Genomic DNA, 25,229 nt, shown 5'->3' on the forward strand with positions numbered 1-25,229 from the left:
CCCTGAAGGCTGTCGGCGCGCACCCAGCAACACCATAATATGAAGATCCAATTGTATTGTAGATGTGTGGGTGAATTGATTTGTGATTTGTGAGGGGGTGGATTATTTATTTTGTTTTGAGAAATTTGGGGTGGTGAATCAATATTCGTGGCATCAACACATAAACATTTTCTATTATAAGAAAAAACCTACGTAAAGATTTTCAATCAATATTCCTACAGACAAATCACATTTTTCATTTGTCCTCGCAAAAAAAAAGAAGAAGCGAAAAACACGGCGGACAGAGTTGCTGCGCAGCGGCGGCGGCCTCGGATCTGGGCTATGACTAAGCTTATCCGGGAGGAGGTCGTCCATGACGGCGGAGCTGGGCCAGAGCGGGAAGAGGTGGTCGAGTCGGGGCGGCAGCGGAATGGGTGGATGGTCGACTCGAGGCGGCGGCGGGGGTCGGAGGTCGCGGAGGTGCGGCACCGCAGCTTCCTCATCCTCCCCTCTCTCTATGGCTCTAAATCTGGTTTAGCTCAGTCCAATCAATCAATCAATGAATTAGGGATTAGTTCGTCAGTGGCAGCACTGCTTTCAGCTTCTTGTAGCTTCCTCATCCTCTGCTTGTTGCTTTCACATGTTTTTCCATGACGACTACTTGTTGCCTCTCAGTGCTTTCTATCTTTCTTTCAGATTCAGATGGATGGATCTGCTACAAAATTCATCAGCTGCAGCCTGCACCAGGACAAGATTAATTATATATATATTGGTGACCTTTTTAAATGATTAATTGGTAACGAGCATTTCTATATATCCGGGACAGCATCTGCGTTTTGATTTTGAAAAATAAGAATCAACGTACACTCGAAATTTTGTTACTATTTACTCTCTTTGCATGGTTATGATCTACACTTGTTCTGAACATATCCTCTCGCAAAAAAAACTGCAGTCAGCTTTCAAGCAGTCATGCTTTTTGATGTTTGTGTTGGTTAATACACAGATTGGGTTGGCTTGAGCTCACAACATGAACCGCAGACCCACTACTCTTAACTTACTACAACATTGGGGATGGGTACTCGGTATTAGGTGCCATCTCTCTTTCCTAAGAAAGGAATACATTTAGTTCTAGCACACCAGTATGTGCCATTTCTTTGATTGATGCAAAAAGCCAAATAAGACCCCATCTCCCACCTCGAACACCAAAAGATCAAACGAGTGGGTATCTGGGTTTGGTCATCGCCGGCCAGACGAGACATAGTAGTTGTACCTAACCAAATACAATACTACATACAAAGCTAGCAAGTTGTCTGGCTTAATCAAATCTGCCACCTGCTAAAAAGAAATTCGAGCTAGCTAAGAGCATCTTCAGCCGCGTCCCCAACGGGCCCCCAAGACGACTTTTTCGCGCCGGCGCCCAAAAATTGGCCCAGTCAGGCCTCAGGAGCCCGTTTTTCTCCGGTTTGGGCCGAAACTGGAGCCGGCGCACCCAGGCCGAACCCGGTGCGCTGGGGGGCGCCCAGGGGCCTGCCGAGTCAGCGAGACGCCGCTTCGTCGCCCTCATCGCCTCAGTTCCCGCGGGAATCAATGCGAAGGCTGCCGCGCCGGTCAGCCTACATTGATGCATCACGGGCGGCACGGTGAAGGCGCCTCGACGCGCGTCCCACCCTCTGTCGCCACGCGTCGCCTGGCATGCAGTTTCTCGCCGCCCAGGTGCGGCTATAAAAGGCGACCTCCCCGCCGGTGGACACCACAACTCTCATTCCCCCCTCTTCGGCGCACAAAGCCACACTCTCCCCCATCTCCGGCGCACAAAGCAACGCGCTCCTCCCCCTTCCCGCCGACAAACAAATGGCCGAGAGGTTCCCAGGCGACGGCCCGGCGGCGAACGGCTTCGGCCGCCGCCATCTCCTAGAGCCGGAGGCGCGCCTCTACGAGGCCAAGCATCCGGTGCCCCCGGACATGCGAGTGCCGGGGGCGTGGAGGCTGAGCGCCGGCGGCGTACCGGTGCCACCGGTGCCCGAAGGGGCGGCACGGCAGGCCGAGATCGCCCGCAGCCGCTCGTCCCTGACGAAGGAGCAGCGGAACGAGCCGCGGTACGCCGCCGACAGCCACACGCTGTGGACGATGTACTTAGAGCGCCGCCGCGAGGAGCAGACCGCCTCCGCCAATGGTGTCATCCCCCGCGGCCGCCTCAACGCTGACGGGCGGCACGAGTGGTGGGGCGTTCCAGGCCGCACCCTTGAGGCCGTCCTCCACCACATCGAGACCGGCAACGTGCCGCGCCTCGAGTACCCGCCGTGGCCGTCCTTCTCTCGCCGGCGTGGCAGCTCCTGGACGCCGCGGTGATGGGAGCCGGGGTCGTCCTCGTCGTCGGGCTCCGCCTCGCCGGCTGTGTGCCCCGTCAAGCCAGAGCCGGAGGAGACGCCGCTCGGGCGCCGCACCCGCAGCGGCCCCCTCGTCATCCACGAGGGTACCCGGCGGTCCCCGCGCTCCCTCCGCCTGATTCGGCCGAAGCCCGAGTCAGGGTTGCTCCCCGTGAAGCCGGAGCACGTCGACATGGTGGCCCCCGACAACGAGTCCGCCCTCAAGTGGGCACCGGAGGACTACGTCCGTGAGCAGGTGCTCCGCCAGCGCCGGGCGGACGCGGAGCCCCAGGCCCGGCGCCGCGGGCGCGAGGGGGGCGGCGTCATCGTCCTCGACAGCGACGAGGAGGACGAGGCCGGGCCGTCCAGCGCCCCACCGCGCGTCGGCGACCCTGGCCAAGGCTGTAGCAGGGACGGCGGCGGCACCGGCGAGGCGCGCGACGACGACGACGACGGCGGCGGCGGCGGCGACGACTACACCCGCTTCTATAGGCTTCTCGGCATGTAGATGGCGAGCGGTGGATGCGGGCGCAGTGGCTAGGCGCAGTTTGGCGTAGTAGTAGGCGTAGTTTGCATATTTTTATGTTTTTGTACAAATTTCAATGAAATTTCGCCGAGTTCGTACCAAAATCGCCGAGTTTGCAATATTTTATACGGAATATCGCCGAGCCCGCGGCGACCTGTGGGCCGACGACTGGGAACGAACTCGCCCCCACGCGCCAATCTAGCATCGGTTCGCCTCTAGACGGCTCTTTTTCGGTGTTCTGGGGGACCGAACGGCTCGAGATGCTCTAACTCAGAGTAGTGTCTCTCCTCTAGTTGGATAGGATGGGCTCAAGGCTCAAGCAACTCTCTGCTTCTTAATTCCTTGAGGTTTGTTTGTTGGTTGAAGGAGCTGTCTAGCCTACCTACCCCTACACAAAAACACCATTATCCTTTCCTCCAGAACCAAGGAGAAAAACACAATTCGCACCCTCTATACTCTCATGGCTCATAAACACAGAAATACTCTCGTGGGAAAAAGAGAGAACAATAGCTTGGATAAGGAGCCATGAATGGCATTTAGTTTACAAATTTAGTTGCACTTTACACATACCACGCATTTGCACTCTAATATTGCTGTGTTTGTGAATTGTAAGAGTGCAGGCATAGGGAGCCTATCTTTGATCAGACACATGTGTTGTCTTCATCCTTTCAAGTATTTGTGTGAAGGCATCAGTGTGTACATAGCTTAATGCTATCTTCATAATTTTTAATGCATTCCAGAAAGGACTACGATGTACGCAGGAAGAAGCTGCCAAGAAGCTTCCTTCTCCCTTCAACCCAATCCTCACACAACCATTCTGGTTAGCAGTCTTTCAAATTTGATCTTTGGCTGTTACTGATTCCTCAATATTAGGGGGAATATTCTCAAAAATATTGGCTAAATATTAATTTTTAGAATACCATGAAATCTTTGGAATAACTAAATAAAAGTCCAAATACTAAAAAAAATCTTTTGATGCTGGTTCGAAATCAGAATTACTAACTGAGGGAGAAGCTAGAATGATTGAATGTTTCTCCTTGCCTTTTTAGTTGTCAATTTCTCCATTAACTGCCCCTTTGCTTGGTTTCTAGCATTGCACTTAGATTTTCTAGAAAGTTAATTTCAAGTTTGCGAAAATTATGGTCGAATAACTTGTTGCTGGTAAGTGGAGGCTGTCAGTTCTATTCTCATTCAAAAAACATGTATATGATAAGTTTATTGGATAAGAGTTTGTAACACATACTCCCTCCATTTCTAAATATAAGTCTTTTTAGAGATTCTAATATGGAGGATGGGTACTTGAGTTAGGTGTCATCTCTCTTCCGGAAGGAAGGAATATGCCGCATGAAGAATTCATATAGTTCTAGCACAACAGTATGTGCTATTTCTGTTTTTTTTTGAAAAGGAGGATTACCCCGGCTTCTGCATCGGCATGATGTGCACAGTTATCTTTATTAATTATTCACCAAAGCATGACAAAATGAATACAAGGATCAATCCAAAGCCACCTTTTCGGCAAACAAAGTCGCTACACCTACAAATATACTGATGTGCCATGTCTGCATAACATACACTATCTAATCCGGTGGCCGTAAGCCCAGCCGGTCTAGACGTCCCATAACATGCATTGCATGCGCGCGCTCTAGGATCCGCCGTGCCATCTCCCGCCATCCCATCTTCAGAAGAAATCGCTGCATAGATCTTGCCAGTCACATCTGCCATCACGTCACCACGACTCCAGACAGCACCACATGCCTGCGTGCGTCCATCAAACCACGTCCAATTCTAAGACTCCAGTGCTCCACGCCGTCGAGACCCACCGTCTTCAATGCGACGACGTAACACCACTCCACCTGTTGGCCCCTCTAATGAGCCTCTGCTCCAAAAGGATGCCCTCAAGAGGGAGAACGACACCAAAGTCTCCATCATCATCTGATCTGAGAGACCCAGATCTAGGGTTTCCCCTGAAATAGCTGCCACCTAGAGGAGAAGGGGCACACCATCTGCAACTGCCCACACGCCCAAGCGTGATGGCATCTTCCATATGTTTTATCGGATGTTTGTTTATCTACAAAACCTTCCACTCTCCCTAAAAAACCAAGGACTTGGATGGTTCCGAAATTTCCATATAAATGCAACCCGTGAAAATGTTGAGATATGTTCTTACACATGCTCACCGCCAGTGGCGGATCCGGGACCCATGCCGGTGGGGCCTAGGCCTAGGGCATGAGAATGATTTACTTCGTTGACCGCAGCTTATTGAGCACTGTAGCTGCACTGTAGCGCCTGGGGCCTGGGCTTGGCCCAATCCTGGGTCCGCCCCTGCTCACCGCCTAAAGGAGATACAAAAGAAATATTCTAAATGGCAGAAAAATCTTGGGATTTTGAAATCTAAATCATGTACTCACTCCGTCCCAAAATAAGTGTTTCAACTTTAGTATAGTTTTGTACTAAAGCTAATACAGAGTTGAGACACTTATTTTGAGACGGGAGGATATGTATTTTCCGTTATGTTTCGGATTGTATCTCGAGAAGTGTGTGTTGTCTAGTGTAAAGAATGTTCTTATATTATGGAACGGGGAGTCTTATTGTTTGATTAATTATTAATAAAGCCGACATTCTGTAAAGAAACCTTTCAGTAGGGGTGTATTCGTAAAAGTTTTGCATTACCGGCTTGGGTCCCAATAATTTGTATCCATAGGTTGGTCAAACAGCTCAAACCATACCAACCAAGCAAGCAAGCAATCCCCACACCGCTAGAGCTACAGCTTCCACCGGCGTCAAAAGAAAACACCAATTATTGCCCCGGCGACTCGACGTCCGGCGGCCGGCGGAGTGCAGATCTACGGCTGTGCGGTGGCGTGGGCAGTTGGGGAAGAGTACCCTGTCCTTGCTCCCCACACGACACCGCTCCCCGGCGGCGTTGACCGAGCTCGGAGCTGAGGCGAGGCGGCCGGCGGAGTGCAGATGGCGGCGGCTCTCGGCTCGGCGGCCACGCTCCTCGGCAAGGTGTTCACTATGCTGTCCGCCGCCCCGGTGGCGGCGTACGTGGACAGCCTGGAGCTCGGCCACAACTCCCAGCAGATCAGGGCCAAGCTCGCGCACACGCGAGGCCTGCTGCACAACGCCCAAGCCCAGGTGAGCGACGTCGGCCACAACCCTGGACTGCAGGAGCTGCTGCCGGCGCTGAGCAGGAACGCCGACGAGGCGGAGGATCTGCTGGATGAGCTCCACTACTTCCAGATCCATGACAGGCTCCACGCCACCAACTACGCCGCCACCCAGGCCAATTTTCTCCGTCATGCTCGCAATGCTCTCCGCCACACTGCCACCAGCAGCTGGGCCGCATGCTTTTCTTGTTCCTCTGCACAAGATGATAGTGATTCTACCAGTGGGGATGATGAGTTACGTTTCCACCGAGTGATCTTCTCCAGAAAATTCAAGTCGGTGTTACAGGACATGCAGACGCACTGTGATTCCGTCTCTGATTTGCTTGGCAATATCCCAAGCAACAGCATGCCAGTTGCTGTACACCGGCCGCAGATTGGATCCACAATTATACAAGATACATTGTATGGCAGGAGACACACTTTTGAGGAAACTGTCAACCGTATCTTCAGCTGCAAACACCCTGTTTCTGTTCTTCCTATAGTTGGTCCAGGGGGTATTGGAAAGACAACTTTTGCTCAACATCTGTATAATGATGCAAGGACTGAAGAGCACTTCCAAGTCAGGGTCTGGGTGTGTGTATCCACTGATTTCAATGTGCTTAAGCTCACCAGGGAGATCCTTGCCTGCATACCTGCAACTGAAGAAGGAGGAAGCAGCAGTGTTGCAAATGAAACAACCAATTTAGATCATCTTCAGAGATCCATTGTGCGCCGTCTCAAGTCCAAGAGGTTTCTAATTGTCTTGGACGATATATGGAAATGTGACAGTCAGGATCAGTGGAAAACCTTGTTAGCTCCCTTCACAAAGGGGGAAACCAAAGGAAGCATGCTACTTGTCACAACTCGATTTCCAAAGCTAGCACAAATGATGGAAACAATTGATCCACTAGAGCTGCTAGGTTTGGAGTCTAATGACTTCTTCACATTCTTTGAAGCATGTATATTTGGTGAAGACAACAAGCCAGAGCATTTCGAAGATGAGTTAGCTGGTATTGCACAAAAAATTGCAGACAAGCTAAAGGGTTCCCCGCTGGCAGCCAAAACAGTTGGTAGACTATTGCACAAGGACCTTTCTCAGAAACATTGGAATGGAGTTCTTGAAAAGCATCAGTGGCTAAAGCAGCAAAATAATGATGATATCATGCCATCTTTAAAAATTAGCTATGATTGCCTCCCTTTTGATCTGAAGAAATGTTTTTCCTATTGTGGCCTTTTCCCCGAAGATCATTGGTTTACTTCTTCAGAAATCAATCATTTCTGGGTTGCAGTAGGCATCATAGACTCTGATCACCAAGCCGATAGGAATTACCTGGAAGAGCTAGTGGACAATGGTTTTCTCATGAAGAAGAAAGAGTATTATTTGGATGATCGATGCAAACAAAAGGAATTTGATTGCTATGTAATGCATGATTTAATGCATGAGCTATCTAAGAGTGTTTCTGCACAAGAATGCCTCAATATAAGTGGCTTTGATTTCAGAGCTGATGCCATCCCGCAATCTGTTCGACACTTATCTATCAACATAGAAGACAGATATGATGCAAATTTTGAGGAAGAAATGTCTAAACTAAGGGAGAAGATAGACATTGCTAATGTGCGGACTTTGATGATTTTTAGAGAATATGAAGAAGAAAGAACCGCCAAGATATTGAAAGATAGCTTCAAGGAAATAAATAGTCTGCGTGTCCTATTTATAGTGGTGAAGTCTGCACAATCTTTTCCGGATATGTTTTCAAAACTTATCCACCTCCAGTACCTCAAAATTAGTTCACCTCACATTGACGGGGAAATGAGGTTACCTAGTACACTATCAAGATTTTATCACTTGAAATTCCTGGACCTAGATGATTGGCGTGGTAGTTCTGATTTGCCTGAAGACTTTAGCCACCTTGAGAATTTACATGATTTCCGTGCTGAAAGTAAACTGCACTCCAATATTCGCAATGTTGGAAAGATGAAGCATCTACAGAGGCTAGAAGAATTCCATGTTAAGAAGGAGAGCATGGGATTTGAACTGTCAGAACTTGGGCCATTGACAGAGCTTGAAGGAGGACTGACTGTACGTGGTCTTGAACACGTGGCAACCAAGGAGGAAGCTACTGCAGCCAAACTGATGTTGAAAAGGAATCTGAAGCAGTTGGAATTACTCTGGGACAGAGACCTTGGTGGACCAACTACAGATGCTGATATTCTTGATGCTCTTCAACCACACTCTAATCTTAGAGTACTTGCAATTGTAAATCATGGTGGTACCGTTGGTCCTAGCTGGTTGTGTTTTGACATCTGGTTAACAAGTTTAGAGACTCTCGCTCTAGAAGGCGTATCTTGGAGGACACTCCCACCTTTTGGGAAGCTACCAAATCTGAAGGGACTCTATTTGAAGAAAGTCTGTGGAATGCATCAGTTTGGGCCTCGATGTGGAGGCGCTCCAGGCAAATGTTTTATGCGCTTGAAGACGGCTGGGTTTTGTGAGATGCCAGATCTTGCTGAATGGGATGTGGAACCTAATTGCCATTCCTTTCCAAGTCTTGAAGAAATCAACTGCATCGACTGTCCCAATCTCCGTGTGATGCCCTTGTCGGAGGTATCTTGCACCAATTTGCGCAGACTTTTTGTTCATGGGTGCCCCAAGATGTCTCTGCCCTCCATGCCTCACACCCCCACACTGACAGATTTGGATGTTGGAATAGGTGATTCAGAATGGTTGCGTTATGATGGAAAGAAATTGGTTGTTAGAGGGTATGGCGGTGCTTTGGCCTCCCACAATCTGGATACAGTAGAAGATATGACTCTCCTAAGATGCGCCGGTGTGTTCCCTGAAGAGCTGGATGGCAGTATTGTCTTGCGTTCAGTTAAGAATCTCACATTACATGTATCTCGTCTTACCAGCAGCAAATCATCATCGTCAAAAGTGTTAAACTGTTTCCCAGCTCTTTCTGTGTTGGTGATAGTTGGCTATGAGGAATGTGTAATGCAGTTCCCATCATCCAGCTCACTGCAGAAACTTACCTTCTCAGGCTGCCGGGGCCTGGTTCTTGTGCCTGAGGAGAAGGAGAATGGAGGAGGAATTCAGGAGGACAACTCATTGCTCCAATCATTAACAATAGTGGGATGTGGCAAACTCTTCTCTCGTTGGCCCATGGGAATGGGAGAATCAGAGACCATTTGCCCTTTCCCTGCTTCCCTGAAGAAACTTGATGTTTTCCAAGAGCCAAGCATGAAGTCAATGGCTCTGCTCTCAAACCTCACGTCTCTCACCACTCTACAGCTAAACTACTGCAGTAATTTAACAGTGGATGGATTCAATCCTCTCATCGCAGTCAACCTCATAGAGCTGCAAGTGCATAGGTGCAACACCTTAGCAGCAGATATGCTCTCAGAGGCGGCCTCTCACTCTCAGAGGGCCAAATTATTGCCTGCAGGTTACATCTCTAGATTGGAGAAACTCAATGTGGATAACAACTGTGGATTGCTTGTTGCTCCTATTTGCAACCTCCTCGCCCCGGCCCTCCACACACTTGTATTCTGGATTGATGAAACGATGGAAAGCTTGACGGAAGAGCAAGAGAAAGCGCTGCAGCTCCTCACCTCCCTCCAGAATCTAACATTTTTCAGATGCAGGGGTCTACAGTCCCTTCCTCAAGGGTTGCATCGCCTTTCTTCTCTCAAGGAGTTATGTGTCCGTGGGTGTCTAAAAATCCAATCGTTGCCCAAGGAGGGCCTCCCGCTTTCGCTGAGAAGACTAAAGATGAATTGGCGCAGCGCTGAGATAAACGAGCAAATTGAGAAAATCAAAAGAAGCAACCCAGATTTATCCGTCTCGGATTACTAACTACACCCAAGGTAACACTTGTCGCCTCCCTATTTTGATTGTTTCTCTATTTCTGATGAAACGAGGTTTATTCGCCATCCATATATATTTCTGCCTCATCTTAACCACTGTTGTCAAATCTTACAGACTAGCAGGTTCCACTGTTGCAATCAATCTTTTGTGCACACAGGTTGTGAAACCTGCACATTAATCAGCAGGTCAGGTGCGAGATACAACCTACCGACTCTTCATTCTGCAACGCAACACTAGCTGTGAACTCTTCATTCTGCTGCATGATCTGCCGGTTAGTACCTCTCCACCTCCAGAACCAAATTCCTTTTTTTAGAAAAGGAGGATATGACCCCCGGCCTCTGCATCTGGGCGATGCATACGGCCACTCCAGAACCAAATTCCTGATCCTTCATTTATGACTGCATTCATTTCATTTAGGCCTCCTGAGTAGCTGCGTTATTGTTATAGGAGTTGCCTATTATTCCAGCTTGTTCTTCATTGTCTGACCCAAGAATAGTTGGTTACCCGAATTCTGCAGACCTAGCAATTAGAGTGCATTAGTGAATGTTGCACTTGGTCTTCAATACAAACGTGGAGTCCTGCGGTGGTTTTCTTGTTGAACTTTCCAAGGTCAGCAGACAGCAGGCCATTACTTGCTCTCTTTTTTTCAAAAAAACAAAACAAAACAAGCAGAACAAACAAAGGTAATGTATGATTTGGTGTTGTTTAATTTACTTTCATACTTATTGGATTACTTTACTTATTTATACTCTGTCTGACCCAAGTTCATTTATTCTACTCTACTTATTGGATTCTGCAGTCCCAGTAGTGAATTGAATTTCACAGCTGATTCAGAGCAAACAAACAAACAAACAAACAGAAGTGAAGCAATTGTCTGTCTTGATATGCTGAAAGGTCATTACGTAGTTGACACTTTGTTGTCATTTTTTGTGTTTTCTGTACTGATGCTCAAATAGGAGTGTCGTGCACTGAAACATTGTAATCTCTCTCTGAATTACTTGAATCTGTCTGTTGCCAGAATGTTGCTGTTGCTTTCAGGTAATTCCTCTTAAAGCACCAGCTGATATAATTTGTCTTGCGTGTTTGCAGAATAGAATATCCACCAAGTGATGGCTCACAGTGCGATGCCCTTGGTTCCTCAAGGGCTTTGTGGATGCGGCGGTATGCAGCAGCAGCAGCCAACAGAGCATTCCAACAAGGGACATCCATTCCAAAGGATGCTCAAATAGGTGGGACGTGGTTGGTTATTGGGATTCAGCATCAGCCTCGCACGCACCACTTGAGAAGAAACTTTTGTGTATTCGCCTCTGTAGATTAAATTGGTACGGCAGTAGAATTGTGTTTTTTCTAGATAGAGTAGAAGAGTAAAATCGTTCCATTTTGGAACAAGTAGAAACTCGATGGGATGGGCAACCATCTTCCAGTTCCTCCGAGAAAAAAATGATTCTTCTGGATTAGTTGATGCACCCAGCCATATTATTATTATTATTATTATTATTATTATTATTATTACTACTAAAAACGATTCCAAGCAAAGTCAGGCATTGATGCCAACAAATCGGCTTTGGGAGGAGTGCATTGATGCCAACAAGCGAGGGAAACGTGGCTTGTGGCCTCCTGACTTTGCGCCCACCACGACCCAAAATGCTCGTGCCATCCCACGAACGAATCAGTATGGAACCGTTAAGCACTTGAGCTGCTAATCTCGCTAACCTGCTAACTGTCCAAACTGATAGAGAACTACCGACACAGCTGCCATGGCAGCAAAACTAACTGAATTTTCTGAAACTCTGAAGCTACTCAACTTGCAAGGTTTATTCTAACATGCAACTCCCGAAAAAGGCATTTTTCTCGGTCCAAGTACACACGTGTCTCGGACCTGAGTGAACATTATTCAGCTAAAGCCCAATCTGCTCCAAGTAGCGTGGTGCTGCCACATTCCACTAGTCATTTGATAAAGCTAATTAGATATCTTGATGCCACAGGCTTGCCGATAACATCACTTCCTGGGGATTTTCATGCACTTCAAACACATGGAGACTTATTTTTTCATATCACCAATTAAGATTGTTTGTAAGCATTTCCGCACTAGTGTGAGCCTCATGCAGTCGCACATGGATGCTGCTCTTGTCGGCCGCGTCACCAAAAAATCCAAAACCAACTCTGCTAGTGCTAGTGCTAGTGCTGATGGTGATGATATGCTGCATTTCGACAGAGTGTCCATGTCCAGCAAGATCAAGTCCCTGTTACAGGGCATGCAGTCCCACTGTGATTCCGTCTCCAATTTGCTCCGCATCGGCATCGGCAGTATCCCAAGCAACAGCACGGCATTGTCAGTCGTCCTACATCGGCCTCAGACTGCTTCCATGATTATACAAGACACATTGTATGGCAGGAGAGACGTTTTTGAGGAAACTGTCAATCGTATCACCACTCTTATAGTTGGTACCACACAGACTGAGACTGTTTCTGTTCTTCCTATACTTGGTATGGATTCCTACTATTATCGTGAAATGAAATTTAATTGAGTTACACTCTACAACACAAGAGAGAATGCTTTCCAATTTGTTTGGTTCTTGAACCTATTTAGCCTGATACTGAATTATTCCTGTAGGACCGGAGTACTGAAACGTATTGTACCCAGCTACGTACAATCTTGCATGGAGATTGCATACATACAGGTTTATATTTCATTGGCATTTATCCTTCACACAAAAGTAATGAATGATTGGGTGTTTAAGTTACCTTGTGCTTTTTTCGTATTCTGACCTAAGTTCACTTATTGGATAATGCAGTCCCAGTAGTGAATTTCACAGCTGATTCAGAGCAAACAAACAAACAAACAGTGCTGAAGCAATTGTCTGTCTTGACAGTGGGATGTCCTTGGTTCCTTTAAACAGCGAAGAGAAGAGAGCATTCCTCTAAAGAAGGGACATCCAAGATCCAAAGGGTGCCAAGGTGCGAGGTGGTTATTGGGTGGGATTCAGCTTCAGCCTCGCACCACTTGACACGAAATTTTTGTGTATTCGCCGGCCTCTGTAAATGAAATTGGTACGGTAGAATTGTGTTCTTTTTTTTCCCCAATGTTCCGATCATGATTTTGTTCCGTGACCACGGACGGACCAACTGATCGATGATGCCAATGTTGTTGGGTGTAACTGTCATTAGCACAATGCTAGCCAGTACAGTACATTCACGCTTGCTTAATGTCTATAAGATTTGGCAGCTTCACATCTGAATCTGATATTGAAGGCAAAAGTTGTGTGGTTAATTAATTCCTCAGTGGCAGCAAGCAATGTGAGGGAGTGACTGCCTTGAGCTTTGGGGCCTTCCTGCTTCTCCTAGCTTGCCATCAGCTGCTGCAGCAGTAGAAGATTGGTGTGCTTTAAAGGATCTCTGGGAATAAATCAAGCTACATTTGAAATTTGTTATCTCTACTATCTCTACTATCCTTGTGCAACTTCAGTCAGCCTTTAATCAGTGATGCGCGCCTTTCGATGTACATAGATGTTCAGTGTTACACAGATTGGATTGGCTTTTGATTGATTATTAATGGGAATGAGCACATTCATTGGGATATAATAATTAATATCCGGGATGGATAGCATCTGCTTTTGTTTTTCAAAATAAATAAATCAAGGTACACTTGAAATTTGCTAACCTCGCTCTGTGGAAATTGTAGGATAACTGAATATTGTCTTGTATGTTGTATTGATCTAACCCTTGTGTCGGGTATATATAGAGTACAATATGAGAGAGAGACTTGACGTAGAGGGCAAGTCGTACATGGTTTAAACGTATTCCATCTCTAACTCCTAATCCCTAACTAAACATAATTATACTTCTAGCATCCCCTCAGTCGTAGCGGGAGTGAAGCAGACAATTACGACTGAGTTTGAAGTCTTGCGATCATGTCGTCTTCTCCAGTGCGCCATCAGTCTCTAATGGCTGACGGGTCGGCACCTGGGACGGTGATTGCGTCCCCTTCTGGTGCCTTCCTCGTCTCTCCTATGTTCCCTCCCGCAGTCACAGCGGGAGTGGTGTGGACGCTAGTAACGACGCGGACGCTGTTGACTGGAGTTGTCGCCGATGAGTAACTGTAGATGTAGCCCTGTATGTCGATGTCGAGGTAGCCGTGGTTGATGATATAGTCGTCACGGATGATGAAGCCAACCAAAGCCGGAGGCGCAAAAAAAATGCGCTATGACGGAGCTGCAGATGTGGACGATACACCTTACGGATGTCAGAGGGTGTCGTCGGCGATGAGTCCACCGGTTTTGCCGAGACCGGAAGAAACCCATCGAGCACACATCGGTTTTGCCAGAAACCGTGTGGCCCGTGTATGGGTAGTCACTGTAGTGACGCTGTGTCAATGCAGTCGTGTTGTCGTGGATGATGCGGTCGATGCCGTCGTCGAGGTCGCGTCTTGCAGAAAAATCTGTCAGAGGACGCTAGTCGTCCATCATCTTGTGGACGAGGTGGCGGCGGTGTGTCGACGATGATGTTGGTGAAGACCTTGGCGATGAAGTGTCGGCGTTGGCGTTGCAGCGGCGTGTCGACGATGATGTGTCGCTTGAAGCGGCGATGAAGTGTCGATGCCGTGTCGTGCCAGAGAAGTCGATGAAGATTGCATCCCATTCCACACCGGCCTGGCGTGTGGACAGTGCATGTTAAGGTCGCTTCTCGTAGGTGTGCTCGATGAAGTATGTTGATTGGCAGCCGGCCGGGCTAGTTGTACAGTACAGGTCGATGAAGTGGCACAGGGTCGATGCAGAGGTGTACATAGGTGGTGTAGATGTCGTTGCAGATCGGTGGTGTAGATGTCGTACAGGTTGACGTAGATGGCAGTTGGCCATGACCGTGGGTACCGGTCTTGTGTCGCCTGTGGATGCACGGAGTCCAAGTCTTGCTGCTGTAGGAGATTGATTCGTGTGGCCATGTGCATGATTCCTAGATGGATACGTTAGCATGCATGGGCGTACCTACAGCAGCGAACTGCACTGTGCGGAGGCTGCCGACGAACACCCACCCACCCAGCAGAGGCTGCCGACGAACATCGACGAGGAATTGGACGGCATTGTTCCGCTCTTGCCCGAGGAGAGGAGCCCCTGCTCCTGCTGTATATATATTCCCCGTCAGCTCTGGTGCCACGACAACCCCGTAAGATTTATTTCATCTCAACCATTTTTTTGTTCATGTATCTTGTTTTTGGATTCTTTTTGAAACTATCATGTTTTTTTATAGCAAATTTGGAAACTATATGTCCTGCTGGCCCAAGATAAGCTTTTCGGCCAACTCCAGGCCGAAGTAGAGTCTTGGGTCTACTTGCGGCCGAAAAATGGTGGAACAGGGCCGAAGAGCACTCTTTGGTAGGGCCTCAAACAAGAATGGGTCGGAGGTCGACTCGGGGCGCACCACCTCAGCTTCCTCATCCTCTATGGCTCTACGTTCTGGCCCCAATCCAATCAATCGACCAGGGATTAGTTCGTCAATGGCAGCTATGGGGATTACTTCATCAGTGGTAGGCAGCTACCAAGAAGAGAACACAACACAACACAACACAAGTGCCCCAAAAAGGATCAGTTCTGCATGCTGAACGTTATAATTAGTGTTTGCAGAGAGCTTCTTGTGATGTGGTCCCAATGCAAGCTCTCTACAATTTCAACAAACCGCTTCATGTTGTGCATCATCTCATCGAAAATGAAACAAAGTGGTTCAACAACTGCTTTATTAAGCAATAAGCAAGCATGATTGCCAAGGGGGCACCACTTTGCTTTAGGCTTTGTTCGGTTACACCTCCTCACAGGGGGATTGGGGTGGATTGTAGGAGGTTTTGACTTGTAGAGGGCGTAATCCCTGCCAATCCTTGACAAACCCCTCCATTTTCCCTGTCAACCGAACAGGCCCTTAAGCAGTTAAGTTAGTTTATTACATACTCGATCAGTTGCACCTTAATTACGTACACCAGCCAGTGCACATCACATCTCATGGACACACACACACACACGACACGCATAGATAGATAGATAGATAGATAGATAGATAGATAGAATGTCTTAATTTGGAGTTGGATTCAAGCAAAGAAACACGCCCACTCCATATATTCGTTATGCTTTTGGTTCCAAGCAAGCAAAGCAAAAACGATTCCTTGCCTCCATGCTCACCCAGCAAACATTCCCATATGAGTTGATTCTTCTACTCTTCTTATCTAAAAAGACATTGATTCTTTGATTATCGTACGTGTTTGGAGCAAATGTCCTTGTGCATGCGTCTGGTTATGCCATAGCCCATCTTTATCCCCTTATTTTGTAACTAACGTCCGTGTCCATCCTTCTTCTCTGCCTGCTCCTGCGGTGCATGAGAGTCTGAAAAAAGTTGTGCTTACCGACTTCAATTTTCCCTTTTTGCAGGTCAGCTTATGGTTTTCCAGGAACAATCAACTCCTGCAGCGAATAACCATGCCCCACAAGATAGACCAAGGTGATGATGAAGATAGACCAAGTTGAAAAGGAACTTGCTACCAGAAGATACTTGATTGTTCTGGATGATCTCTGGGAAGAAGATGGAAATAATCTTGAAAGGTTGAAGGAGATGTTACAACATGGCCGCAAGGGTAGCAGTATTATAGTAACTACCCGAAGCCGAAGTGTAGTGCAACAATTGCGCACTGGTTTTCTTGCAAATCAGAGGAAAATTTGCACGGTTCCTGAGTCCGACATAATCGATTTGGGTGTTTTAGAACCTGGTGATTGTTGGGAATTAATCAAGCAAAGGGCATTTGGATCTGATGATGACCACAGTGGCTTAGAAGAAATTGGAAAGCAAATTGCAGGCAAGTGTGGGGGTTTACCGCTCATGGCAAATGCTCTTGGGCAGGTAATGTCGGAGCTAAGGACCGTGGGTGCATGGGAAGATATAAGAGACACCAAGGTTGATTTGGGTTTGAGAGAAGGACATCAGGAAGAAGCATTAGAGAGGCTAATGGTGAGCTATTACTACATGAAGATAGAGTTCAAAATGTGTTTCACGTACTTGGCAGCCTTCCCCAAGGGCTTTGTCATGCACATCAATCATATAATCCAGCAATGGAATGCACTTGGGTACATCAGTTCAAGGCACGATGGTCAAAGGTGCATCAACTATCTTTTGGGCATGTCCTTTCTTCGGATTCCAAAATCTGCTTTGGTTAGTTTTGACTATGGCTGGTTCATTTTTACAATTATGTTTTTTTTACTTTATTTATAGATAAGAACACACTTTCATAGGTTCTAACTTAGGACCTGCACTTTCATAGGTTTTAATATGACCATTTCTAAATTTAAATTTATTATTAGTACTGATAAGTTCAGTTTTGTACTTTAATACAGTAGGTCTGTTGTTTTGACTATGTCGGGTTAATATATCTTTAGTTTTAGATTCTTTCTTACCCTTCGACTCCTGGATCTAGGGCCTTTTGATTCGTAGGATTTTGAAAACGCAGGAATAGGAAAAGTGTAGGGTTGGAGTGGCATGCCCATCTGAATACTATAGAATTGGCAATGATTGTTTGATGCCACGGGAAAAACAAAGGAATCGTAAAAAGAGGTTGGAGTGGATGTTAAATTTCCTATGAAATGTAGTACAAAAGATTCCATAGGAAAAATTCCTATGGGATCCAATCCTATGAATCCAAGGACCAACATAGAAAAAAAATCCTAAGGATTTCAATCCTCCAGAAATCCTATAAAATTCCTTTGAATCAAAGAAGCCCCTAATATCTCGATTATATGCCATGAAATTAGAATCTAATTTTGATCAATTTATTAATAATTTGGTGCCCATTGATTTTGAATCAGATATACTATATATATTTTAGATTCTTTGCTATAGATCTCCCCAGTATGACATATCGATGATTCAATCCTAGTTGGAGTTCACCAAATTATGTGCATTTGTGGCATTCCTTTTGCAACCAGCCACTCTCTTTTTTGGAAAAGAAAGGTGCAACCCCCCTACATGTATATATACTAATTTAATAGTTTTATAAGATAGGCTTCACATTTGTAACACAACAGTTTCGTGCACAAATTATAGAAACAATGAAAATTGCAGCACATTTGGTGGTGAAGCACTAGTCCCTAAACGCCGCCCATGGCCCTCCTGTCCAGATTCTTCTAGGTTGTCCGCTGGGCAGCCCACATCATTAGGGCGTGTTTGGATTGAGCCACATCTAGCCCCACTAATTATTGGCATGACCAAATCAATGGCTGTTTGGATTGAGCCACATCATTTGGGTACTTGCCTTTTTTTGGCAAAACCATTGACTTCCATTTGGTTTCAAGCCAAATGTCTTGCCAAACATTTGGCAACTTTGATTGGCTTGGTTCCATAATTCAGAATTTGCATGCCAGCCAATAAAAAACACATAGGTGTAAAATAACACTCACATATAATACATGATATAAGTGCAAAATTTTGAAATAACTAACACATATGTGTAAGCAAGCCTTCCTAGAACTTCACAATGACATGGTTCAATCCATACATTAAATAGCCCAAATATTGTTCGATACATAAAATTCATCAAAGTGACAGAAATCAAGTTCACATACTAACCAACCATTACCAGATCATTCGATACCATCTAAAACATACTAATACTTAGCCATACGCCCAAGTCTGATCCATATAGTTGATCCACTTGGTTTTGAGTCGCTCCAAGAGAAAACCTGCCATTTAGAGCATCAGTGCGTTGCAAGTGGCGTTGTTTCTTGAACTTGAAAGTTGCAACGGAGCTTGAAACAACAGTCAAGCATAAACCTTGTCGCCTCATCAGTCCAGGTTATGTACTTCATGAACTAAACAAGTGAAACTCATTATCCAGAGAAATTTGAAAAATTCGCAAAACATATGTAGACAAATATGTATGAAAATTCCTCTTGTACATCATACGCTTTATTAGCTTTACATGCTTTGCTAGTTATCCCAGTTTGAATGCCATACAAACAATTTATGAAAATCCATGGGTTGTAGTAAAAAAAAGTGGTTAGGATAGTTGTTCTATATAAGGGTTCCGTGGATTTAGAGGAAGTTGCAATTTTACCAGATCATCTCCTATTGTCAAGGGGTTTTACATTTATCTTTGCAATACTAAATTGATAGTAGTTACCTCTGCAGGTTAGTCCAAGTCCATTGCATTTCAGAGTTCCTCCAAAACTGGTCATGCATGATTTGGTGCATGATCTCGCATCAATTATTGCTGCTGATGAATTGGTTGACCTGGATGCTAGCAAAAGCACCAGCTGGAACAGAGCTCATTACGGCCGACATGCACAGTTAACCAACTTCAAGAATGATCCTGAGATTTTCAAATATATTCCAGGCAAGCTTAGATCCCTCCACTATCGGGATTTAGGGGGGCTGCAACTCCCGAAAAAGGCATTTTCTCGATCCAAGTTCATACGTGTCTTGGACCTAAGTGGACATTCAGCTAAAGGTCAACCTCCTCCAAGTAGTGTGGTGCTGCCATCTTCCATTAATCAATTGAAGCTAATTAGGTATATTGATGCCGCGGGTTTGCCAATAAAATCACTTCCTAAGAATTTTCATGTACTTCAAAACATGGAAACTCTTATTCTCTCCAATTCCATGCTTGAAACCTTTCCAGACAGTATTTGTCGCCTCAGCAAACTTTGCTATTTGGACATATCTAGCAGTAGCAGCCTCAGTAAGATGCCTGCATCACTAGGGGGTCTCACTCAACTATTTTTCCTCAATCTATCTGGGTGCTCTATACTCCAAGAGTTGCCTGAATCAATCTGTAAGCTTAAATGCTTACACCATCACTAGTAGAAAACAGGGCTTTGGTTCGGCCAGAAAAGAGCATTAATCCCGGTTGCATTACGAACCGGGACTAATGTGAGCATTAGTCCCGGTTCGAGCGGCTAGGGCACCGTACATGCATTAGTCCCGGTTCAAATGGGACCTTTAGTCCCGGTTGGTGCCACGAACCGGGACTAAAGGGTGCGATGGCCATTAGTACCGGTTCGTGGCACCAACCGGTACTAAAGGTTAGACCTTTAGTCCCGGTTCGAGCCACCAACCGGTACTAATGGGGTTTGAGGCATTAGTACCGGTTCATGGCACGAACCGGTACTAAAGGTCCCATTTTCAAACTCTACACCCCCTGATCGCCTTTTCAGTTTTGTAAAAAGCAAAAGAAAATGATAAAAAATTCAAAAATTAAAATCCTTCCAGATGTAGTTATGTTACTACATGTACTAGTTAGGAAAATTTAAAAACTTAAATTTGGACATGTTTTGCAAAAAGTGTAGGGAAAATGTAAAACGGCTATAACTTTTGCATACCATGTCAGAAAAAAACGTATAATATATCAAAATGTTCAGCACGAAAATCCGCATCCAATTTTGACGGCCTACGGCTTGTTTGCAAATTTTTAGAATCCTCAAATTCTAAAAGGAAAAAAAGTTATGCTCAAATTTCTGTTTTTTTTTGAATTTTTGTTAAATCTGGTCAAACTATGGTCAAACTACTTATTCAAGAAGTATTAGTGTTACTAAATAATTATTCAAGAATATTAGTGTTACTAAATAATTATTTCAGTTTTTTTAAATTTTGGTCAAATCTGGTCAAGCTGTGGTCAAACTACTTATTCAAGAAATATTAGTGTTACTAAATAATTATTGTTTTTTAGAACAATAGTTTCAAACTCAAATAGTGAAATGTGTGACTTCATGCTCAAGCTAAATTCCTGAGGGTTAATAGGATTGACATCTTACTATTGTCAGGAAAACAACAAGTGCAGACTTGGAAACGAGGGAGAATAGAACCCGGAAGTTAAGCGTGCTCAGGCTGGAGTAGTGAGAGGATGGGTCCGGGAAGTTAGATGATTTGGAATGATGAGGGGTGATTAGAGATTAGAGGTTAAATTGAGCAGTGATGAGGGCTGATTAGAGATTAGAGGTTAAAATAATTCAGAAATTTGAAAATAAAAAAAATGTCCAAAAAAACATAAAATTTCCTTTAGTACCAGTTGGTGTTACCAACCGGGACTAAATGTGGACCTCCAGGCAGCGGCCACGTGGAGGGCCTTTAGTCCCGGTTCGTGTAAGAACCGGGATTAAAGGGGGAGGCTTTAGTAACGACCCTTTAGTCCCGGTTCCAGAACCGGGACTAAAGGCCCTTATGAACCGAGACTAAAGGCCCTTTTTCTACTAGTGAATCTAGACGTGTCAAATTGTTGTGCTCTTCAGCAGCTCCCCGATGAATTCGGCAACCTGTCTAAGCTCTCGCTCTTAAACATGTCAAGTTGTTCCAAGCTAACCAAACTACCTGGCAATGTTAGCTTTCCGTGCTTAGAGCATCTGAACCTATCAAGTTGTCATGAACTTGAAAACCTACAAATTGATTTTTGCCATCTTCAGAAACTTGAGTTCGTGGACCTCTCTGGTTGCTACAAGGTTTCAATGCTGCCAGGATCATTTTGCCAACTTAATCATTTGAAATATCTAGACCTTTCAGACTGTCATAACCTCGAAGAACTCCCTGAATGTTTTGATCACCTCTTCGAGCTTGAATATTTAAACCTAACAAGTTGTGCTAAGCTCCGACAATTGCCTGAGTCGCTATGCAAGTTGTTTAAGCTTAGGTATCTTCATTTGTCATACTGTCTGAGGCTCAGCGAGCTCCCCTCCTCATTTGGTGACCTTAAGCTTCAAATATTGCACGTGAATGGCCTTCTAGATATGGATGACTGCCCTGATAGCATTGGTGACATGACTAGTCTCACCCAGTTTGTGGTCGACAGTGGACCTTCTAATTTGCTTGAAAAGGTTAAAGCCATTAAAAAGCGTCTAAATCTCGTGGGCATGGTACATCATAATGTACATGAGATAGAGAGTAGAGGATGTAGCAGTATAGTGGATCTTGTGGGATTGACTTGTTCAGAGCTGATACTTGCAGGCCTTGAGAAAGTCTGGGATCCGGAAGATGCAGACAGGGTCAAACTGCGTGATAAATCAGATGTCCGAGTACTAAAACTTGGCTGGATCCCTGAGTGGATGTCTCATATATCAAGTGGTAAATCTGTGCTGGAAAGGCTCGTACCTCCTCGGACTCTTGAAAACTTTTGGTTGGTTGGGTATAGGGGCAAGGATTTCCCAGACTGGATGTTTCACATCTCGTCCTACCTCCCTTTTCTCAGCGAACTGACCCTTGATGGTTTGGAAGCATGTGATTGTCTTCCTATGTTTGGCGCACTCCCAAATTTAAGAAGTTTGTGTCTGAGGAACTGTCCCAACATTAGGAAAACTGGTAAGGAATTCTATGGAGAGGGCGGACCTTGTATGCAACTAAGAGTTCTGGACTTGGCGTCGATGGAGAATTTGGTGGAATGGTTGACAACAGAGTCAAGTGAAGAAAACAAAGAGTTTCTAATCCCTAATTTGCATCTTTTGGTTGTAAAGGACTGCCCAAATTTGAAGTTCCTACCATATCCCCCAAGAAGTATGAATTGGTTTTTGAGCAACAGTGAGACAGCTTTGCCAGAACAAGGATTTGGGAAGCTCTCGTCTTCCGTTCATCCTTCTAGGCTGGCTCTAGAAGAACTTTTCATTGCAGATTGCCGCAATCTGACATCTTTGCCTGAAAGTATGAAGAACCTCACAGGTCTTACAAAATTGGCGTTGGTGGAGTGCAAAGGCCTAGAGATATTACCGGAATGGTTGGGACAGTTGACTTGCCTAGAAGAACTTTCCATGGGAGGTTGCCCCAACCTGACATGTTTGCCTGAAAGCATACGGAGTCTCTCTGCTTTGAAAGTTCTCATAATTGTTAGATGTCCAATATTGATTGAGAGGTGCCAAGGGGAGGGTGCCCACAAGATTGGTCACATCCCCAAAGTCGTACTGCGCTGAGCTGTTGTACTTGCTCCCCGTGGCTATATACTTGCTCTACTCATTCGGTGCTGGAGTTGGTTTCAGCTGCTGCAGAGGAGGTAAACAGCCTGCTGGAGCCCCCAGTTGGTCCATTACTGAGAATGAAACTTGACAGGTTTTACATCCTTGGTTCGTTATTACAGCTCCTGTTTGTTTGTTTCTGAAACTTTTCCAAGGAAAGCCAAAAGAGGAAAAACTGCATGTAAATGCAGCAACGGACAGGGGAAAAAAGAGTGAGGAGTATATCTCATTACAGCTCAGGCATTCAAAGACCATGTATATCAGCATCATCGCAGACCTCTGTTGTACGTATATATTCATCTGCTTTTGTAAGTCATTTATAAGGGGTTCTAATTGCTTCATTCAGAACCCCGTGTGTGCTCATGCCGCTGCTATGCCATGAGATGTTTCTGCGTGCTGCGGGGATATTGCCTGCCAGCTATATATGGACTGTCTGTTTTTTGTAAGGTATATGTATATATGGACTGATTGTTATCGACACACTACTGCAACTTTCATATATACTCCTACAAATTAAGAATTTAAGAGATGATGATCTTAGATTCTGTCTTGTGATCTTATTGCGAGAGTCCTTTCATTGTTTCCTCGAGTATTTTCTTTGGATGTTTTCCACCTCCTATTGTTCCTTTTATTAAATTTATTTTCATTGTTTGCTGGAGTATTTTTCATTACTGGTACTAACATATACTAAAAAACTTTTGTGGGCAGTCTGCCGGGCGTGCTAATCTATATTATGTTTTCTGTACTAGTAGTAATTTACTAGGTCTAGGTCAGTTTACATTGTCACTGCTTTGGTTTTTTTGTTGTCTTAGGTTCTTCCATGTCTTGTTTACTCTGCCTGATACGATTTCCTTTTCGTGTTTCCTAGACATTGGGCAACTGTATTTCTTTCAATTTGGGAGCAGAGAGGGGCGCTTCAGACGCTCTGGGCCGGCCCATTCCCCTTCATTTTTCTTTTGTTAAAAGTCCCCAAAAAGATGCTGGCTGTGGGGATCAAACTGCCAACCTCAAGGTTCGAAGGGAGCGCAACAACCACCTAGCCGCTCATCCACTCACATACACCAACTTCGTTTTGCTCCTTTATTTCACCTCTTCGGTTCGCTTTGTTTCTTTTTCCTTTTTCTCTTTCTTTATTTTCTTGTCCTTCTTAATTTTATTTTTTCTCCTTTAATGCACAGTTTCTTTTAAAACATCTTTGTACTTTTTATAAAATCCCGTGAACCTATTTTCGAATTCAATGAGCCTATTTCCAAATTTGATGAACTTTTTGCAGTTTTATGAACTTTTTTTAAAATTGATGAACATTTTTTAAAGTTCATGAATTTTTTTATCTTTGCGAGTTATTTCGGTTTTTTTTTTTTGCTTTTTTGCCAAATGCGATCAAGCAAACTACGAAAAAAAGTAAAATATACATGGGCCGGCCCAACAAACGCCGGTGGATTGTGTTTTACCTTGAAGAATATGGAGAGCGTGAGGGTTAATGGAGGGAGGCAGCGGCGTTCGGATGCCGTCGGCCACCGTCTTCCGAGTTGATCGCCGTCTTCAGCGATGATCGCCGGCGGCCACAGCGGCGCGCCAGTGGATGATCGTCTTCGTCTCTCCGTGCCCAGCCGAGAACCTGACTTTTGGCGCCAGAATACGAGCCGGCGGCTGCTTTTTGGCGCCAGCGAAAGAAAGGAAGGAGAGATTTGACGCGCGCCCTGCGTGGACGGGGCTGTTTTGCTGTTCGTTGGATCAGCTTGATGAGATAAGAACGGCTGAGATTATGCTCCACGGCAGTTCTGCGGTGCCTTCTTCACGGCACTAGCAGACGAGCCGCGTAGCGTAGCCACTGTCGACGAGGAGTCTGCGCAGCCATTGGCATCAGTGTATTGGCATGAGAAGTCATCAGTCCGTCATTTCGAGCGGTCGCCGGCGACGAGGTCCTTTGGCTCGGCCGTCATGAACGAGAGCAAGAACAAACAACCCCTAAACCGTTGTGTATGTACAAACTTATACATGACTTTTTGAAGCTGGAGAGTGTGGAATCAGATGGTAGACAAACTCATTCCGCAAATTGACTGTTATTTAAAATGGTGCCCTGATTTGATTTTGTCGTGTCTAGAGAAGTATGTTGGCTTTTCCCAAGGATCGAACACACGATCACGCTGTAGCTCAACTGGTTGTATACACGTAGCTCGCCTCGACGTATAAGAACTATAGCTGTAGCACTTGATATCTCGCCGGCGCTCACGCACACACCGAGACCAGAACACACACATGAACGCAGCAACACGAAGTTGGCCAGAGGCATGTGTCGTGCCTCGTAATTTTCTTTGTTGCTTTTCTCATTTAGGGTTCTGATTGAGAAACCAGAGAGTGTGTGGTTACAAATTTAGAATAGAGAAA

General features: G+C 45.5%; 2 protein-coding genes across 2 annotated transcripts; both read left to right on the forward strand.

The window, feature by feature from the left end:
- Nucleotides 1-5,433: 5,433 nt before the first annotated feature.
- Nucleotides 5,434-11,407, forward strand: LOC109733658 (putative disease resistance protein RGA3). Its single transcript, XM_040391364.3, has 5 exons — nucleotides 5,434-9,884; nucleotides 10,000-10,156; nucleotides 10,403-10,568; nucleotides 10,685-10,779; nucleotides 10,975-11,407. The coding sequence occupies exon 1, from the start codon at nucleotides 5,839-5,841 to the stop codon at nucleotides 9,871-9,873; it is 4,035 nt and encodes a 1,344-aa protein (XP_040247298.1). The 5' UTR covers nucleotides 5,434-5,838; the 3' UTR covers nucleotides 9,874-9,884; nucleotides 10,000-10,156; nucleotides 10,403-10,568; nucleotides 10,685-10,779; nucleotides 10,975-11,407.
- A 4,964-nt stretch (nucleotides 11,408-16,371) lies between these two features.
- Nucleotides 16,372-23,295, forward strand: LOC109733644 (disease resistance protein RGA2-like). Its single transcript, XM_073499592.1, has 2 exons — nucleotides 16,372-17,070; nucleotides 21,138-23,295. Exons 1-2 carry the CDS (start codon nucleotides 16,372-16,374, stop codon nucleotides 22,797-22,799), a joined length of 2,361 nt encoding a protein of 786 aa, XP_073355693.1. The 3' UTR covers nucleotides 22,800-23,295.
- Nucleotides 23,296-25,229: the final 1,934 nt, after the last annotated feature.

This window comes from Aegilops tauschii, chromosome 5 (assembly GCF_002575655.3).
Source record: "Aegilops tauschii subsp. strangulata cultivar AL8/78 chromosome 5, Aet v6.0, whole genome shotgun sequence".
NCBI classification, from domain to species: domain Eukaryota; kingdom Viridiplantae; phylum Streptophyta; class Magnoliopsida; order Poales; family Poaceae; genus Aegilops; species Aegilops tauschii.